This window comes from Narcine bancroftii, chromosome 10 (assembly GCF_036971445.1).
Source record: "Narcine bancroftii isolate sNarBan1 chromosome 10, sNarBan1.hap1, whole genome shotgun sequence".
In the NCBI taxonomy this organism is placed as follows: Eukaryota; Metazoa; Chordata; class Chondrichthyes; order Torpediniformes; family Narcinidae; genus Narcine; species Narcine bancroftii.
This window is the reverse complement of record NC_091478.1, coordinates 33,990,705-34,009,307: the sequence shown is the minus strand read 5'-3', so window position 1 is coordinate 34,009,307 and position 18,603 is coordinate 33,990,705. Positions and strand designations below refer to the sequence as shown.

Sequence of the window (18,603 nt, the reverse complement as noted above, 5' to 3'; positions counted from 1 at the left end):
TTAAGCAACTAAGGTGAAAAATGAACTGAGGAGTCTTGAACCAAAGAAAATTTCATGGGTCTGAGGTAACTTGCAACAAACAACTGCTATAATCTTGATGTGCACTTCAATATGATCAACTTGACCGCTCTAAAAGCTGCTTCTCTTTGGAATTGTGTCCAAACAGAAAATCTGGATTTGATTTGTCATTAAGATTTTTGTTGCTATACAAAGAATGCAAAGTCAGGGGGAAAAGCTGGTGGGTGGAGCTGACTCCACGGCCAGGTCAGCCCGTGATATTATTAAATGACTGCGCAAGCATGACTGTCTAAATGGCCTACTTCTCCTCTTCATGTTCTTATTTTTCTCAGGCTTAAAGGGCTGAATATGAATGTGGTTTTACAGATATAATGGTCATTAGTTAATGATCATGAAGCCTGAGGTAAAATTAGTATACGAACCATAGTTTTCATTTATGTATCTTCTCCAAAGTGCCATGTTTTATAGTAACACGGAACTCAGAGGGAATGACTATTAATGGCCTACGTGTCCTCACATTGGTTTTGAAAATGAAGTCTCAATTGCCTAATTTTACTCTACAGAAACCAGAAAGACTGCATTGGGTGTAATCTACACCACAAGGAAAGCTGTAGCTACTGAAGAGAAAGATGACGAAATGCCTCGTTCCAAAAAGGCCAAAACTGAAAACAGCTGATGGGAAGGAAGTCTTGTCTGTTACCAAAATTTTGTTTGCTTTATAAATATGAAACTGTCCACATTTCTTCTGAAAGCATCATTGTGTGGAATTTACTTTTATATTTACTATTTTCTGTTTACTGTTTCAACAAGAGTTGGTAGCCAAATTCTTGCATCCTAAATGTTTGAGTTCAATCTACCATCACTGAATTTGAGACTGAGACATTCAAAGATGTAAAGCAGTATTTGTGTGGAAAAAAAAGTGACTAAAATCTTTTGAGAAAGATATTGTTTCGTCCTGCAAGTTTCCCTTGTATTAATTCTAAGTGGTTTTAAGCCACAATGTATTCAAGATGTTTATTAACAACTATGGCTTGCTTGAAAATGACCAATACCTTTAACATTCATGCAGAAATCTTCTGCTGGTGGACCATGAATTGGAAAAGGGAAAACAGTAGATGCTGTTAGCAATTTATTCCACTGTAATCAATTTTGTGCCATTGACCCAAGGTTGGGAAGATGGTAATATTAAAGAGTAATTGATGTGTGCTGAGTTCTTAATACAGCATTTGTTTAATAACTTGTTTGCTCTCTTGCTTCCTAAAAGAGTGCAGTTCAGCATTGTTTAATACTTTGTATGGTGTCCTGTCTGCAAATAAATTTTCATTGGACATTTGATACAGTCCAGAATCTGTGCCATAGCTTCTAAGATCCCCCGCTCGTTCTTCTAAATTTCAGCGAGTACAGTCCCTCGCAGGCTCATCCTTTATCTCTGGAATCAACCTGGTGAATACCGTCGCCAATGCCGGTACATCCTTTCTCAGATAGAGACCAGAACTGCAAGCAGTGCTCCGGGTGTGGCCTTAGCAGTACCTTGCACTGTTGCAGCATAACCTCCCTGCTCCTAAATGTAATCCCTCTAGCGATGAAGGCCAACATTCCATTTGCCTTCTTAGTAGCCTGTAAACCAGCCTTTTACAATTCATGCACAAGCACTCCCAAGTCCTTTTGCACAGCAGCATGCTGCAATAGCTTACCATTTAAATAATAACTTGATCTTCCTCACATTTACCAATATTGTACTCCACCTGCCAGACCCTTGCCCACTCACTTAGCCTATCTATATCTCTCTGCAGATGCTCTGTATCCTCTGCACAATTTGCTTTTCCACTCAATTTAGTGTCATCAGCAAACTTGGATACATTACACTCTGACATCTCTTCCAATTTGTTTGTGTATTGTAAACAGTTGAGGGCTCAGCACTGACCCCTGTGACACTGTTCATGACTGAATGCCAACCAGAGAAACATCCGTGTCCCAACTGCATTCTATTGGTTAACCAGTCCTCTATCCATGCTAATACTTCACCCCAACTCTATGCATCTTCATCTTTAACCTTTCAAGTTAAAATACAGGTATAATAAACCTGGTCCAATTGATCCTCTTGACTACAGCATCCTTTAACAATGAGCTTAACTCCCCTGCAATTCTTTGAATTTAAAATATCTTCCGAATTGTCCCTCAATCCTTTCAGAGGAAATGTGTTCTTCCTGCTCATCCAATCTAATGCCCTTTATTATTAGTGCATCTTAATCTAAATATATTTTTTAGTATAAAACAGTAAAGGAAGAACACTGAAAATTGCCCAAATTGGATATATTTGACCTTCACTAAGAGTGGAGTATGATAATGAATTGCATAATAACCTCTTAGACTTGCAGGCAAGTGTTTGATTGTATTATATAATTCTGAATTGGTTCTTAAAATAGAAATGACCAAAAAAAACATATTTGGGATGGTGGTAGGGTGCTACTATTCCATGAGGTCAGGAAAGCAAACACTCCCTTGAATTGGAACTCTTCCAACTCCAGTTTGGGGGCAAAAAAAAGCTATTCTCCAATTTGAAAAAGGATAGAAGATTGGAATATTCCAGGTGGGTGTGGAAATTTGGCCTTTACCAGACACTAAGAGAAAGCCCATCACAGGAGATTATTTTTGTTTTAAATCCAAGGTTATCAAAGATAAAGCTGATTCTCAATGCACATTGAACTTTTTGGTTTCATTGAGTTTCTATTCATGGCCTTATGCATCCTGGCTTGGTCACAACATACTTAACAGTTGTAGCCTTGTACTAAATGATTAATGGGTTATTTGAATTAATTATACTAGAGTACGAGGAAGCATTGATACCTTGATAGCTTGTACCTTTGAAACTTTTCTATGTCACAACTGTATGAATATAAATATAGCCATTGACAAACCTGAAATGGTGGAAAAGATCTCAATCATACATTTATTCTGTTTACAGTATGGCTTTCAACATTTGAATAAATCTAGAGGAACAGTAGTGCAATGCCTATTTTAAAATAAATCATGGTACAACTTTAAATATAATGAAAAATCCTCACATTTTGAGTAGATGATGTGAGAGAAATCATTGACTCCATAATGCCACCTGAAGATCACACGCGTGGATATCTGGGAAGACCATCAACAGACATCCAAAAGAACTGGCTGGATTGCAGGAGCTTGTCTCTTTTTGAAGATCTGAGTCCAGTTTGTCTTCCAGTTATGTTCCCTTCTACTAGAATTCTCAAGTCTTCCTGCCCACAGGAACCACAATCCAGGATGTAGGTTTGCCTTGGATTGTTGTCTTCTATTATATCACTAGTATTATAGAAAATACATTTCCTTTACCTAAATCTTGGAATAGTATTCCACTTGCAAAAGTAACCTTGTTTATCTTAAGTTGCAGATAAATAACAGTAAATATGTAGTATACAAAATTTACAAATTTAAAACAAATATACACATTTTACAACATAAATACAGTTCATTACTTTCAAGTTTCCCTTCCTAACCTTCATTTATCCTTGTCCACTTTGCACATACATAGCTTGCCATTCCTAAATTCCATCCAAGAATTCAGTTTCACATCAAGCAGATTTCCTGTAATTATTTTAATAGTTTGAGTTGCCCTCTTACAGAATGGTAGTAGAAAGTAGTTTCACCATTTAGTTAATCATAGACTAGTGAAACTCTGCATCTTTACCCCACTAATTTTCTCTGAACCATCAATCCTTTGTTCACAAACTAGCTTTCAGTGTTCCTTGTCATTTTCCTTCAGCTTCCTGTTTTTTTTTTAGTCTTTCATTAAAAAAAACTCCACTTTCCATTTCCTCGCTCATTACCATGTCATCATATCATGAACTGTTGCCATTTCAATCGATTTTTGTTGCCTTAAGTTTTAGTTATTGAACAATTTTAATATTATGCGTGGCTGAATGTGTTGAAGTTCTCACAAACTCTGAGCAGGTGATTGCATCTGGCATCTTGGTGGGTAGGGAGGGGTTGGGAAGAGGGTTGCTTTGCTCTTCAACGTAACAGGCATCATTTTTGTGACACCTGTGAGGTTTCCATAAATTGGTCAAGTATTTCTTTTGTGCCAGTCTGCCATTGAAGAACAAGATCCAGTGGCGTCTGTCCATTCTGTAACAAGACAGTAAGAATTGCGTTATTCGACAATAATGGGGGAGGAAAATCAGTGGGTTTTTTTTTGTTTCTTTGGTTTTGCAACATTGCACAGGAGAGCTCAGTTTAGTTGATAAATGAATTAAAAGATCGTCACCTCAGGTCTGAATTAAGCAAAATAAGCACTTGCTTAGGGTACCAAGGGAAGGGGACACCACAGAGTTTTTTTTTCCAGGGCCGGATTTACCACGGTGCAGCTGAACTAAGCCTCCACAGTCATTGAAAACACACACACAGGTTATTTTCTGGCCTGGAAGAAAACTGCATTTTTAATCTTTTATTTCACATTCAGCAATTACTGAGTCTTAATGTCTTGTCAATTAAACCATGGAAGGCTCAACGGGGAACCATTGTTGGGCTGTGCCTAGGACATCAGTTGGCCTTAATCCAGCCCTGCTTCTTCCAGATCTTCCATTTATCTGTGCTTAAATAAAACTGAATAACCTTTTTTCTTTAAAGTTGATGGCATTTGCCCTTCTATTAAATATATCTTTCACAATTTTGGTTGTGAAAGGCTGCGTCTTGGTTCGTTGTTTTTACTGCTTTTTCAACCTTTAGTTGATGCATTTTGAGGGCTTCCCTTTTTTTAATTCATTTGTGTTGCGACAGGACAAACGAGTATTGATCCTACAAACTTAAGTACAGAGTTCTGGCATTTAATTTGCATTCACAAAGCTTTGTAAACGATCTCTCATTTTTTGGAGTATTTTGAGATTTTTAATGCTTAAATGTTTCTATCCTTTAAGCGATTTTCTCTGAAACAAATTTGTACCATGATAGTAACAAAAAATAGGACTTTAAAGTTCGAAGCAAATATCAGGCAAAGTTCTCTGCGTATTACTAATGTAACTACTGCTTAAATTTGGAACAGTTGAAGATATTTTAAGATCGTCTGGTGTTTCTTTTTAACGTGCTCTGGGCGTGCGGGCTTTCTGGAACTTGTGTGGGAGACTTCGAGCCTCTGGAGATGAATGAGCACACCTGCGAATTAACGCTGGCAGGCACAGCCAGACTTCAATTGCATTCTTCTGCTATTGAATATCTGGCCGTGTAAACGTGCAGAAATCCGAATGAAGAGAGGAGAATGCCCGTGTTTTTTTAATTTAATAACTGCTCGTCTAACTCATCACAAGTCATCCTAACATTTGCGCTCGAAGTGCTGTCTTAAAACGCAGGTATCTAATCTTTCCCATGTTATAGTACAAGTTTTAAGCACCCAATTCCAAGAAAAAACTGATTAACGAAACGGAAAAATGGGGGGGGGGGGGGGACAAAATTCCCTCCAGCAGATTATAGCTTTGGCGATCATTTGTTAGGATTTGGCCAGACGTTAGTTATGAAAAGCCTGAAATGAAACAGGAAAATCTGTGGACTCGGTGGTGGAAGTAAGAGGAAAACGCTAGATAAGCTCGGCGGGTCACACAGTGATTTATATGGCAAAGACCGAAGTTTCGGGCTTCTAAAAAAATTATAACCATCAAATTCCGTTTTAATCTCCAAGGTAAAAGGGAATGTGTTTGTTGATTATTCTACTTACGCAATTTTTAAAAGTAGGGTTGGCCCCGTAAATCAGTAGTAGCTTCATTAGTCGGTAACGGTTCAGTCGGACGGCGTCATGCATCGGTGTGTCCCCTTCCTTCACAGAACAATGTTTGAGGGACAACAGTTACAACAAGTGTATTTTCATTAACACATTTAGGAAAAGTTCCTCCTACAAAATGACCACCAAACATGCATGACAGGCGATCACTCCCAAGGCAAGAGTGGGTTGGGACCATCTTTCATTTGAACCAACACTCTTTGGATTTGGGGACATGCCAAAACCAGCAAGGTCAGAATCAAGTTGCCAAAAGCAAACCTCTATCAATTAAAAGCAAAACCCAACCACGCAACGATACAGCATTCAGTGGTTGCAATTTCAAATAAGGCATGAAAGCTGCATCAAAATGCTGGAGGAATTCAGCGTCCCCTTTCCCTTGTGGGAACAAGTCGACTGCTTTCCGCTGGCATTTGAAATGAACCAGTCTGCCACTCTGTGGCAATCAATCGGCCCTTTTCGGGTCGGAATTCTGTCTCTCTCCCTTGACTCGATCCATAATTAGGCAGTTGACACCGCATTGCTGCCTGGTGCCTTGACTTTTACAGAAAAAGGGAGGTTTCCTCTCGTTTAGATATGGATAAATTATCCTTCAGCTCACCGACTGATACTTACTGCGTCTCTGGCATTCAGATCTGCTCCGCATGCGATCAGATGCTCGGCACATTCATAATGTCCGGTTCTGACTGCGACGTGCAGCGGAGTGCTGTGTAACTGAGATGGTTTAAAAATGGGCAGGATTAACTATCCAATTAACTTTACTCCCAATGCTGAGAAATTTGTTGAGCGGGATTCTCTGCTCACCTTGTCCCTCGCGTTTACGGCTGCATCTTTGTTTAACAAAACTTTCAAAACTTCCAGACTGCCTCCGCGACAGGACCAGTGGACCGCTGTGGCTTCCAGCTGCACGAGAATTGAGCCAATGTTATTCGTGGTGGGTGGGCATTGGTGCTCCCTCTTCGATCCAACCCATGTTAAAAATGCCACACACTTCAGACACAAAACCTGCAGTCGCCGGAATCTTGATGGATTCCAGATAAGGAGGTCCCAGAGTACGGGAGAGAAGGAGCAGAGATTGAAACAGTGGGACAGGTTGAAGGTTGTCCAGGAGCAATTTTTTGAGCTTGCCTCCTTTGTGTTCGGCTTTCCCTTGGTAATGCAGGAGGCCGAGCCCATGACAGGAGAATTAAAAAGGATGGCAAGCGGGAGTTCTAGCGTGGACCCATGGACAGTGCAGGCGCACTTTTGTCTCACCAATGCAGAGGAGAATTGCGTTTAGGTGAGGATGGGTGCATGTCTCATCTGGAAGGTGGAGGCAAGGCGGGGGTGGGGGAGATATAGGGCCAAGTGTTGCACTTTGCAATTGCAGCCGGATGCGCCTTAGGGTTGGGGGGTGGGAAGGGAAGAGTGGACCAGGCGAGAGGTTTTTAGCCCTGGAGGAAGATGCGGCAGGTGGTGGGATCCTAGTGAAAATGGCAGAAGCGTTGGAGAATGATGGAGGGCTTGGATAGTGAAGACCAGAGGGACCTTCTCCTTCTGCCGAGGTGGGGGGATGGGGAGAGCGAATGTGCGGGAACTGGAGGAGTGAATGGGGGGGGGGGGGGGAGATAGGGGCTGGAATGAAGTCAAAAGACCTTTGCAATCACCCTTTAAATCTGGCAGCCTCCTAGGCCACACAGCAGTCAGTTCACCGGCTGATCAGCACACAGGATAAATGGATCAATACTGTACCATGTCACGAAACTCCGTCGAGGCTCCGGCTTCCAGCAGTTTCAACACAACCTCTTCATTTCCCTCCGAGCAGGCGCGGTGCAGGGCCGTTCTGTTAAACTGTGCGGGGGGGGGGGGGGGGGGGGTGGGAAATGATTAATTCCCTTTAAAGTCACGGGAGTTATAACCTTCACTCGGTGGATAGGACTGAGTCATTTTACCTGGTCACATGCATCCGGCTGTCCGCCGTCGGCAAGGTACTTCTCGACCACATGGAGCTTGTTGTCCAAAGCCGCCCTCCAGAAAGCTTCCACGTCGACAGGCTCGGTCTGGGTCAGAGCAGGGGACGGGTTAGTGTTTGGGAGAGCGGGTCTTTGTATTTAAATGTTCTCCTCCCATGCCTCAAACTTACTATAATGTCCGGTTCCTTCTCCTTTGGGGGTTTGGTGGCAATCGTCTTGGATTGCTTTTTCTTCTTCAACCTCACGATGAATTCAAGATCATCTACAGTTTCAAGCTTCAGCCTCTGTTCCGCCTGTTTTCTCTGCAAACGATCAAGAGCATGGTTAACGCCTGGAGCTACATCAACGCGTTGCAAATAGTCAGCTCCAGGAGACAGGTGCGAGTAGGTGTTGGGGGGGGTGGGGTTACGTGTACATTTTTGCAGTGAGCCACTGGCTGGAGTTTCTCCTTCTGACGCTTGTGGCTGGGTATGAACGGGAAGGGCTCCGTCTGAGTCTTCAGGTCATCCTGCTTCTCGATCGCCACGGCGGAACAGTATCCCCCGTTTCCAAACTCGTCTTGTACCATCCGCGAACCGGCCTCCCAGCTCCCGGGTCTGGCCGGGTTCTTCTTTCCAGTCACCTGGTGAAAGAGGCACGGAATAAATCTTGGATGAAGGAAGCGCTGCGCAGTGCCCCGACCTCATTATCGCGGGCGGGTGAACTCGCACCGATTCCCACGGCGTGATTCCGTCCCCACGCTCCCGATGGGAAATGGGCAGATCCCGGGTCAGTGGAGTTTCCATTGACTGACCATTTCTCTCCGTGGATGGATGCGGTAGGACTCGCTAAGACTCAAGATGCCAGCATCTGTTTTCTCGGAATATAGACTACAGCTCGTGCTTTTCGGCCCTCGATGTTGTTCCTACCAAAAAAAACACTAAGCCCGTCCTACCTCGTAACCCCTCTATTTATTTCCTTTCATCCATGTACCCAAGATCTCTTTAATGCCCCTAATGTTTCAGCCTCCACCACCATCCCTGCCAAGACATTCCAGGCCCCCACAACTTTCTGCAATTAAAAAAGCCCTGATGTTCCCCCCCCCCCCCTAAATTTTCCTCCCTTCAGATGTTTGCTATTCCCGCCCTAGGAAGAAGGCTGTCCACCTTATATTTGCCTGCCAGAATCTTGTAGACTTTGTACCCACCCTAAATGTCTCCTTGAAACCCCTGTAGCGCTTTAAAATCCAAGTTGTCCCAGTTCAATGCGTCTGTCACCTCGTCAATAAATAAACGCCGATCTTTTTTCAGCGAGAGCCGTCGCCACGGAGCCGGCGTTTCCGCAAACTGTTGTGGAGGGTTGGATTCGAACCAGATATTTTTCCTTCTGGTCATTTCACGTTTTACTCCTTGCACCCATCGCCCGTTTGCAATCCCCGCTCCCTGCCCTCTCAACAACCTCTCTGCCCCTCCCGCTTTCTCGGGAACTTTATGCTCATTCCAGATTTTGTTGTCAGGTCATTGACTTAAAAGTTAACTCTTTCTCTCTCCATGGGTGCTGCGTTACCGGCCGAGTATTTCTGGTATTTTCTGCTTCACCCCACCAATAAATCTTCTAGATGTTCCTGAAATTGAGTAATGTTCTCATTGACCAAATCGCCATAGACTTAGAGTCATACAATATGGAAGCAGACCATTCGGCCCGCCACGTCTGCTCTAATCAGTGAGAAGCCAGGTGTATCAATCCCACCTTCCCACGCTTGGCCACTCCTGAAATGCTGCCCTCTCAGGCACTGCATCCCTGACACTCGGCCCGCTGGCTTCCACAGATCACTTCTAAATCTCTTATCCCTAATTGGAACAAGGCCCTCTAGTTTTATCTATGGGGAAAAGTTTCCTGTAGCTTAACCTCTCATAATTTTGCAACTTAATCATTTCCCTCTTCACCTCCTCTGCTCGAGGCAAAAACCGACCCAGCCACCACCATCGCTGTCCATAATTATACTAAACACATTTTGCCTGTTATAAAATACTTAATTGATTAAAAGTCACAAGCAATGTTGTAAAAAATGAAGACAACATCTGATTTATCTCTTTACAATCGCTTCAACGAGTCTTACATTTTTAAACTGACAAATTGTCCCATAAAAATCCCCTAAGGAATCTTCATTCTGAACATAAACAGTAATCCGTGTTCAATTAAATGCTACAATTTGGATGCAACAAAGTCCTACCAGGTCTTCAACTCTTAGCATCACCATGTTGTCGTGGTTCTTAGAACTCCTTGAATGCAGCTGAGTTCCCTCACCAGAGTCTAATGAAGTCTCCCAGCCGGAGCGTCGCTTATATATAAAACCGGTGCCCCCGAATGAGATCATGTTCCAAGCTGGGAGCTTCACCCAGGGCTGCAACTTCCTCGTCATTCCGGGCATAATGGTAGGCGTCATCTCATGTCACAAGACCTTTTTAACCGGAGGGCGAGAGACGCCTTCAGGCCAGACAAAACGACATGGATGAAACATCTGAAATATGATTCGTGTGCGATTAGAACTGAGCAAAGAAGTAAACTATGCTAATCACGTGCCACCTCATGTTTTGGGTGACAGCTGCCTTGTGGCATTCCGAAGATGGTTTTCTCCTGCCAGCCCAGCCTCGAGACAAGTATGTCTAAAATGCCTTCATGTGGCAATTCACCTTCACTCAGTCAAGTTCATACAGGGGTGCCCGTTGCCATTGCATCCTCGATTGAAGACCAATGTGCTGGGCAGGGTTTGACATGTCATTATCGGGACACTTCGAGACAATCAGATCGGAATGGCCAGCGGATTTAACAGAGCAGGGTGACTCCCGGCGCAAGGTGCAATCACAGCCAGCGCTGGCCCCCCAAGCCGCTTTCACGGCTGCATTGGACCTGATGTCCTCACATTTTCGATGTCGGTTGACTTTTGGAGCCTCTTCTTGTGGTCGGGGTGGGGAGAGGGAGAATTTGGCAAAGATTTGACGACTCCAGGCCATTCGCCTTTCGTGAACATGGGTTGGCAAACCTGGCCCCGGTGACTAGTTAAACGTTTGCTCATTCACGCTGGCTCATGCCGTGAGGTTGAATGAAGACGCGGCAGGGGCACAACCTTCAACTGACAGCCGAAGGGAGATGTTTCGATTCACAGCCTGATAAACCAGTGGTTGCCAGATCAGATAGAGAGTCTAAATAAAACAAAGGCTGAATGGATTTCAGATTTCTTGTCGGAGTACATACATAACATCACATACAACCCTGAGATTCTGTTTTCCTGCGGGCGCGACAAAATTACCGCAGAAATGGTGCAAGAACATGTAAACAGATAATGAATGTCAACAAACTGACTGTGCAATACAGAGAGAACAAAAAGAAAATCAATAAAGTGCACAATAAGAGCCCTTAAATGATTTTCTAATTGAGTTTGTCGTTGAGGAGTCTGATGGTGGAGGGGTTACAGCTGTTCCTGAACCTGGTGGTGCAAGACTTGTAGCATCTAGACCTCTTTCCTGATGACAGCAGCGAGAACAGAGCGTGTGGTGTGGGTCTTCGATGATTGCTGCTGTTCTCTGCACCACTGTACTCAATAGTGGGGAGAGTTTTGCCTGTGATGTCCGGGGCTGTGTCCACTACCTTTTGAAGGGCTTTACGCTCAGGGGTATTGGTGTTCCCATACCAGACCATGATGCAGCCAGTCAGCACACTTTACACCCCACTCCAGAAATTTGCCAGGGTTCCTGGTGTCCTCAGCAAACTCCTGAGGAAGTAGAGGCACTGACGTGCTTTCTTCATGATGCCATTGGTGTGTTGGGTCCAGGAAAGATCCTCTGAGGTAGTGACTCTCAAGAACCTAAATTTGCTCACCCTCTCCACCTCTGATCTCCCAATGATCACTGGATTGTATACCTCTGGCTTTCCTTTCCTGAAGTCAACTATCAGCTCAGTTTTGGTGACATTGAGTGCAAGGTTGTTGTTGGTGCATCAATCAGCCAAGTTTTCAATCTCCATCTTGTGTGCTGACTCATCACCTTCCTTTATACAACCCACTACTGTGATATCTTTGTATCGAACTACACAGTCGTAGGTGAGCAAGGGAGTAGAGCAGAGAGCTAAGAATGCAGCCCTGTTGTGCTCCGGTACTGATGGAGATTGTGGAAGAGATGTTCTTACCAATCCTCATTGATTGTGGTCTAGAGATGAAGAAATCCATGATTCATTTACATAGGAGTTTGTTGATCAGTTTTGAGGGGATGATGGTGTGAAATGGTGAACTGTAGTCGATAAAGAGCATCCTGATATATGCATCTTGCTGTCCAGGTGTTCCAGGTGTAGAGCCAATGAGATGGCATCCGCCATGGTCCTGTTTCTATAATAGGTGAACCATTTCACCTAACCTGCTACAAAACCAAATCCGGTGAAGTAGCAGATGGCAAAGCTTCGATCGCAGAGGAACTCAATGCTTTCTATGCCCAACAGTAACAGCATCCCCTGTAGATCTCATCCTCTTCATATCTGAAGATGGCATGCATGCTGCCTTCAGGTGAGTGACTCTGAGAAAAGCCACCAGCCTGGATGGAGTATATGTCGAGTATTAAAGATCTGTGCTGACCAACTTAACAGGTATTCACGGATATCTTCAATATCTCACTCCATCAGGGCTTGGTGCCCACTTGTTTCAAAAAGACATCAATCATGCTGGATCCATGTCACTGCCCAGAGAGAAGCTGATATGCTTTATCACCAACCTTTTAAAATACTTCATCCCTGTTGATGTAAGTGCTACTGGTCGATAGTCGTTAAGGCAGGTTACCACCCTCTTCTTGGGCACCGGTATGATTGATGCTTTTTTGAAACAGGTGGGCACCAAGCCCTGATGGATTGAAATATTGAAGATATCCGTGAATACCTGTTAAGTTGGTCAGCACAGATCTTCAATACTCGACATATACTCCATCCGGGCTGGTGGCTTTTCTCAGAGTCACTCACCTGAAGGCAGCATGCATGCCATCTTCAGATATGAAATCTACAGGGGATGCTGTTACTGTTGGGCATAGAAAGCATTGAGTTCCTCTCCGATCGAAGCTTTGCCATCTGCTACTTCACCGGATTTGGTTTTGTAGCAGGTTATGGCATTTAGGCCCTGTCACAGCTGTCAGGTGTCCCTTGTTTCCATTTTCATCCGGAATCTTCACTTGGCCCAGGAGATAGCTTTCCACAGGTCATACTCATACTTGCTCCTGATGTACTGATCCAGATCTCCGGACTTAAATGATTGTGATCTAGCTCTCAGCAAGTTGTGGATTTCATTGTTCATCCAGGGCTTCTGGTTGGGGAAAAAACCCTGAATGATTTGGTGAGGACACCCTCATCCACAACTGTTTTGATAAAGTGTGTGACAGCCTCGGTGTACCCATTCAGATTCTCAGCAGAGTCCTTGAACACTGCCCATTGTAACCCATTCTTCAGCCTCCTGTGACCTCCCGAGCTTCTTTTTTAGTCTCTGTCTGTATGAAGGCAGAAGGAGCGCAGCCAGGTGATCAGATCTGCCACCTGGGAATGGGAGATATAAAATTCCAGTTGGTTCTATGAATATTTATTTTTATTATGGAAGGGTTGTTTGTTGTCTAATTTAACATGTGTGTGTCTGTCATCTAGACTCAATGAAAAGTATGTGTCCCTTTGGTGATTTGACAGATTTGTAGTAATGAAAAATCTAAATAGAAATAAATATTATGAGCCAACTCCCGAGTCTCAGTGGTTTTATGTGCTCTATAAATAGCTGGTAATTTAAACTGCCATGTTGGAGTTTAAAAAATGATAAATACATTCATCGTTCAGAGTACCACTGCATTATTTCTAAGAATGTGGAGCAAACATCCTGCTCTTTTTCATTTGTATTGGAACCAAAGGCAGGAAATCAATGTTGCAAGTCACTGGCGTCACTGAGGGGAGGGGGGGGGGTAAATGCGGGGGATGCAGACCACACCCGGTGACACCATCAGGGGGGGTGACACCAAAATGACTGTCTATAAAATTTTTATGCAGTGTGTTTCAGCAGAAATGTATTTTTTTATATATATAAAATCTCTCTGTAGTTAGTTATAACAACAAAAACATTTTTTTTGTACAAGGCTAAAACTCCTTGCTAATTTACATTTCGAACCAACTAATGCGCTCTGGTCAGAGCTGTCATCATTACCCAATTATGCTTCGAATCACGTGGTTTCATCTGCAGGTGCTACAAGAGTGGAAAGAAAAAGTTTGAAAACCACTGTTTTAATTGTACCTAATTGACTCGTTATGCAGACGGTTTCCTAACTCCAAAGGAAATAGGCCAATGACAATTTTTCTCAAGCAAAATATTTCAGTAACCATTGGGTCTAGAGCAGTGGTTCTCAACCTTCCTTTCCCACTCACATACTTCCTTAAGCAATCCCTTACTGATCACAGAGTACTTATGGTATAGGAATTGCTTCAGGTGGAACGTTAGTTTAGGGGGGCAGTATGAAAACCACTGACTACGCATGATCTCTGTTCCCTCATTGGACTTCTCTTTAAATACATCACTGCTACTCACCTCAATTAGTCTCATGCAGCAGCTAAATCAACAGTCTGTTGCCTGCCTTATTAAAGAAATGGGGCCTGAAAATTTTAATTGTTTCCACTTCAAGGTAATACTTGCAAGACTGATACCCTTTGTGTAGTTTACTTCTAGATTTGACTCTACAATAAAAGTATGATAAATGAAAAGATCAGATTTAGTTTAATATGATCTGAAAACATGCAGATACCTAGCAGATGATTCTTCCTACCTGCTCTATTGCATAAGAAATTATCTGGTGTCAACCCACCATGAACTTTGTACACTTGTTATTATTATAGTGAGAACATGCAGAAGTCTGTAGTTGTATTTGGAAGAAGCAATTGATTCTGAGGAGGTTAGGGGCTATACTTCACACTGCCTCTCACTTGTGTAGGACAGGTTGTCAGGTTTCCATACATAGTGTTGGGTTGCAGAAAGCACTCTAGGCTTGATCAGTTAAATCAGCATGAACAGGAAATATTAAAAAAAAATCAATGGGGAAACACTAAGTCATTGGAATTAGAAGAGCAGTGAATATAAAATTGGTCTGGACACAAGCAACAAAGTAATGGTGAATGGTTGTTTTTTTTAAGGGAGTTTAAATAGAGGTAGAACCACTCTTTTACCTGTTATATATTAATGCTTTGGATTTGGATATGCAGAGCATAATTTCAAAGTCCGCAAATTACTCAAAACTGGAGGAAAGGTAGAGATTAGGAAAAACAGTGAAAGGCTTTAAGAGAATATAGAATACGTGGGTGCATGGCTGATTAGTGAGAAGCAAAAGCGACTCATGTTGGGGTGAAGAATAAGACTATCTCCCAGCTAAAGTGGAGATTCCAGATGAAAATGGAAACAACAAAGGACACCTGTTGAAGGAGCAGACTGCAAAGCTTCGCTCCCAGAAGAACTCATTGCCTTCTATGTCTGATTTAACGACACTAACAGCAAAGGACCACGTCTCTGCACCCCGACATCCCCTGGTGATCCCAATATGTCCATATAGGAGGATGAGATGCCTGCTGCCTTCAGAAGGTGAATCCAAGGAAAGCATCTGGCCCAGATGGAGTACATGGCCAAATATTATAAAGTTGTGCTGAACAACTTACCAATGTATTCATGGATATCTTCAATATCTCACTCCAGCAGGGCATGGTACCCATCTGTTTCAAACATGCGTCAATTACACCGGTGCCCAAGAAGAGTATAGTAACCTGCCTTAATGACTTCGACCACTTACTTCAAGAGGCTGGTGATGAAGCAGATCAGCTCCTGTCTGAGCGGTGACATGGATATGTTCCAGTTTGCCTATCATAGAAATAGGTCCACTGCGTAGAGCAATATAAGCCCTGGAACACCTGGACAGCAAAAATGTATTCATCAGGATGTATCCACATGGACCACATTTTAGCATTTAAAACCATCATCCTCTCAAAACTGATCAGCAAACTCCAAGGCCTGTGACTTCACACACACTGTGTAATTGGATCCTGAATTTCCTCACCTCCAGACCACAATCAGTGAGAATTCGTAAGAACATTTTCACAATCTTGATCAGTACTGGAGAACCACAGGGCTGCATTCTTAGCTCTCTGCTCCACTCTTTTTACATCAAGACTGTGTGGCTCGGTACAACAACAACACAACCATCTACAAATTTGTTGATGATATCACAGAAATGGGTTGTATAAAGAAAAGTGATTAGTCAGCATACAGGAGGGAGATTGAAAAATTGGCTGAATGGTGCACCCACAACAACCTTGCACTCAACATCACCAAAACTAAGGAGATGATTGTTGACATCGGGAAGGGAACACCAGAGGTGTACAATCCAGTGATCTTTGGGGGAGTCAGAGATGGAGAGGGTGAGCAAGTTTAAGTTCTTTGAAGTCACTATCTCAGAGGATCTTTCCTTGACCCAAGATACTAATGGCACCGTGAAGAAAACACGTCAGTGCCTCTACTTCCTCAGGAGTTTGTGGAGGTTTGGTATGACACTAGAAACCCTGGCAAATTTCTACAGGGTGTGGTAGAAAGTGTGTTCACTGGCTGCATCACAGTCTCATATGTGGACCCCAATACCTCTGAGTGTAAAGCTCTCCAAAGAGTAGTTGTCAAAGCCCAGAACATCACAGGAAAAACTTTCCCCAATATCAAGAACATCTATAGGGAATGCTGCCATGGGAGAACAGCAATCATCAAGGATCCACACCACCCAGTACATGCTCTGTTTTGGCTGCTGTCATCAGAAAAGAGGTCTAGGTGCCACAAGACTCACCCCACCAGGTTCAGGAACAGCTGCTAACCCTCCACATCAGACTCCTCAAAGACAAACTCGATCAGGGACTCATTTAAGGACTTTTACTTGTGCACTTTATTGAATTTTTAAAAATTCTCTCTGTCATGCACTGTTGGTTTACATTTATTATCTGTTCACAGTTATTTATTTGTTTACATGTTTACACTGTGTACAGTGTTTTTTGCACTACCAATTAGTGGTAATTCTGCCTTGCCCGCAGGAAAAACAGAATCTCAGGGCTGTATGTGATGTCATGTATGTACTCTGACAATAAATCTGAAATCTGAAGGCAAGGCAATGTAAGTCCATGGCTATATTAGTAGGGAAGCCTGGTTTGTATTTACACAGATCTTTAATATGTCAGGACAGATTTTTAGAGGAGCAAAAATGTATAGAGGATCCTACGTTTTTTATAAACACAGAGACAAAAAAGGACATGATATTCAACTTTAGCCAAGTAATAATTTGGCTGCATTTGGAATAGTTATATCCAATTCTGGTCATTGTGCTTTAGGGGAATGTGAAGATACCAGAGAGTTGGCAGAAAAGATTTATGAGAATGGGAATTAATGGTTGCAGTTACACAATTACACTGGAGAAGGTAGGGCTGTTCTGCTTAGAAGGACAGTTGAGGGAAGTGGTGTATATTTGAAAGTGAACAGAATTATCAAGGTCACAACAAAGTGACTAGAGGTAAATTGTTGAGTTTAGTGAAAGTGTAAACATAAGAGAATGTGTTTGGACAATGGAGCCTGTGTTCTCAGTCGTGAAAGATTCAATTTTTTGGCATCCCCATTTGAAAGATACGTCAAGGGTTCGAATGGCTTTCTATAATGAGAAAGAACATGGACCAAAGCTGCATGTTATCTGCATGAGTGCAACTTTGACACCGGAGAATACTGTCTGCTGGAGTGGTATGCATTGAGCCTCTGTTGCAGTCCCATGGTAGTACAATGCCTTCCCATCAGAAGAAGAAATCTTCCACTTAGAAAGATGTAGACAGCTGTTGTTTTGGTTCAAGTAAAGTGGGCATAGAACATGCTTATTGAAAGCTAGAGTGTATAGAGGTACTTGTTTTCCTGTATGTTCACTGATTCACCCAACAAGAACTTTTCTCATGAACGGAGTCTTCTCATCACTATCATTGCAGTGTCAGGAACGTACTCTTCACCACTCTCAGTGCCAAATAGATACCCAGAGCACATATGTCCTACTAACCCTGGCATACAGACCACTGGCAAAAAAAAAAGATCTCAGTTTTCAAGGAAATCAGGATGTGGCTGGGGAAGGGGATGCGGGGGGGTGGTGGGGGGGGAGAGGCTACTTTGAGACCATAGACAGCAGCTGTTTCAAGTAGGCAGCCACCTTCAACGGTCATATAAACATCAAGGAGTACACAAGACTGGCTACATCAGCAAGTGCAATCTGGAAAGCAAAGCCAGGTTGTGCACGAAGGATCCATAGTCAGCTGTGTGACACTGGTGACATGAGACGCAAGTGGCAATATGTCAAAACAATAACAGACCACAAGATAACCTTGTCAGTCAGTGACAATACACCTCCCTTCCGGACAGAGTGATCATCTTCTATGCACAGTTCGACATGAAGAACAGGTTGATGCGAAAGAAAGCTCCATCTCCCCCTGAAGAACAGGCCCCATGCAAAGCCTCATCAGCAACAATGGTGAGTTGTAATGCAGAGAAGAAGTGGAAAACCTTGTGAAATTGTGCGAGAATAACAATCTAAGTCTCAACATGGACAATAAAAGGAGATGATTGTGGACTTCAGTAGGATCAGAGACAACCACCTTCCACCACACATTAGTAGGTCCATAGTGAAGAGCATCAGAGTCCACTTAAGAAGTGACCTAACCTGGGTGGGGGTGAGAGGCAGCCTTGTATGCAGTAGAGATGTTGATATACACTGAATCTTGGGTGTTATTTCAACTGGTAGTAAAGTTGATACATTGTGG

At 43.1% G+C, this 18,603-nt stretch overlaps 2 protein-coding genes across 3 annotated transcripts in view; one reads left to right on the top strand and one right to left on the bottom strand.

Moving 5' to 3' along the window:
* Positions 1-1,351, top strand: part of rpp30 (ribonuclease P/MRP 30 subunit) — a 38,480-nt gene extending 37,129 nt beyond the window's left edge. The window contains exon 11 of the mRNA XM_069900593.1: positions 582-1,351. Coding sequence (XP_069756694.1) covers positions 582-694 — 113 coding nt within the window. The 3' untranslated portion in view covers positions 695-1,351. The remainder of the gene's footprint in view (positions 1-581) is intronic.
* Positions 1,352-2,942: 1,591 nt separating this feature from the next.
* LOC138744431 (ankyrin repeat domain-containing protein 1-like) lies at positions 2,943-15,676 on the bottom strand. 2 transcript variants are annotated; one of them, XM_069900589.1, is made up of 9 exons: positions 15,573-15,676; positions 8,171-8,377; positions 7,926-8,057; positions 7,735-7,842; positions 7,535-7,633; positions 6,608-6,706; positions 6,419-6,517; positions 5,744-5,842; positions 2,943-4,164 (listed from the first exon to the last, which is right to left on the bottom strand). In XM_069900589.1, exons 1-9 carry the CDS (start codon positions 15,645-15,647, stop codon positions 4,066-4,068), a joined length of 1,017 nt encoding a protein of 338 aa, XP_069756690.1. In that variant the 5' UTR covers positions 15,648-15,676; the 3' UTR covers positions 2,943-4,065. The 2 variants fall into 2 exon arrangements, with proteins under 2 accessions (XP_069756690.1, XP_069756689.1); XM_069900588.1 differs by lacking the exon at positions 15,573-15,676 and adding an exon at positions 9,968-10,491.
* Positions 15,677-18,603: the final 2,927 nt, after the last annotated feature.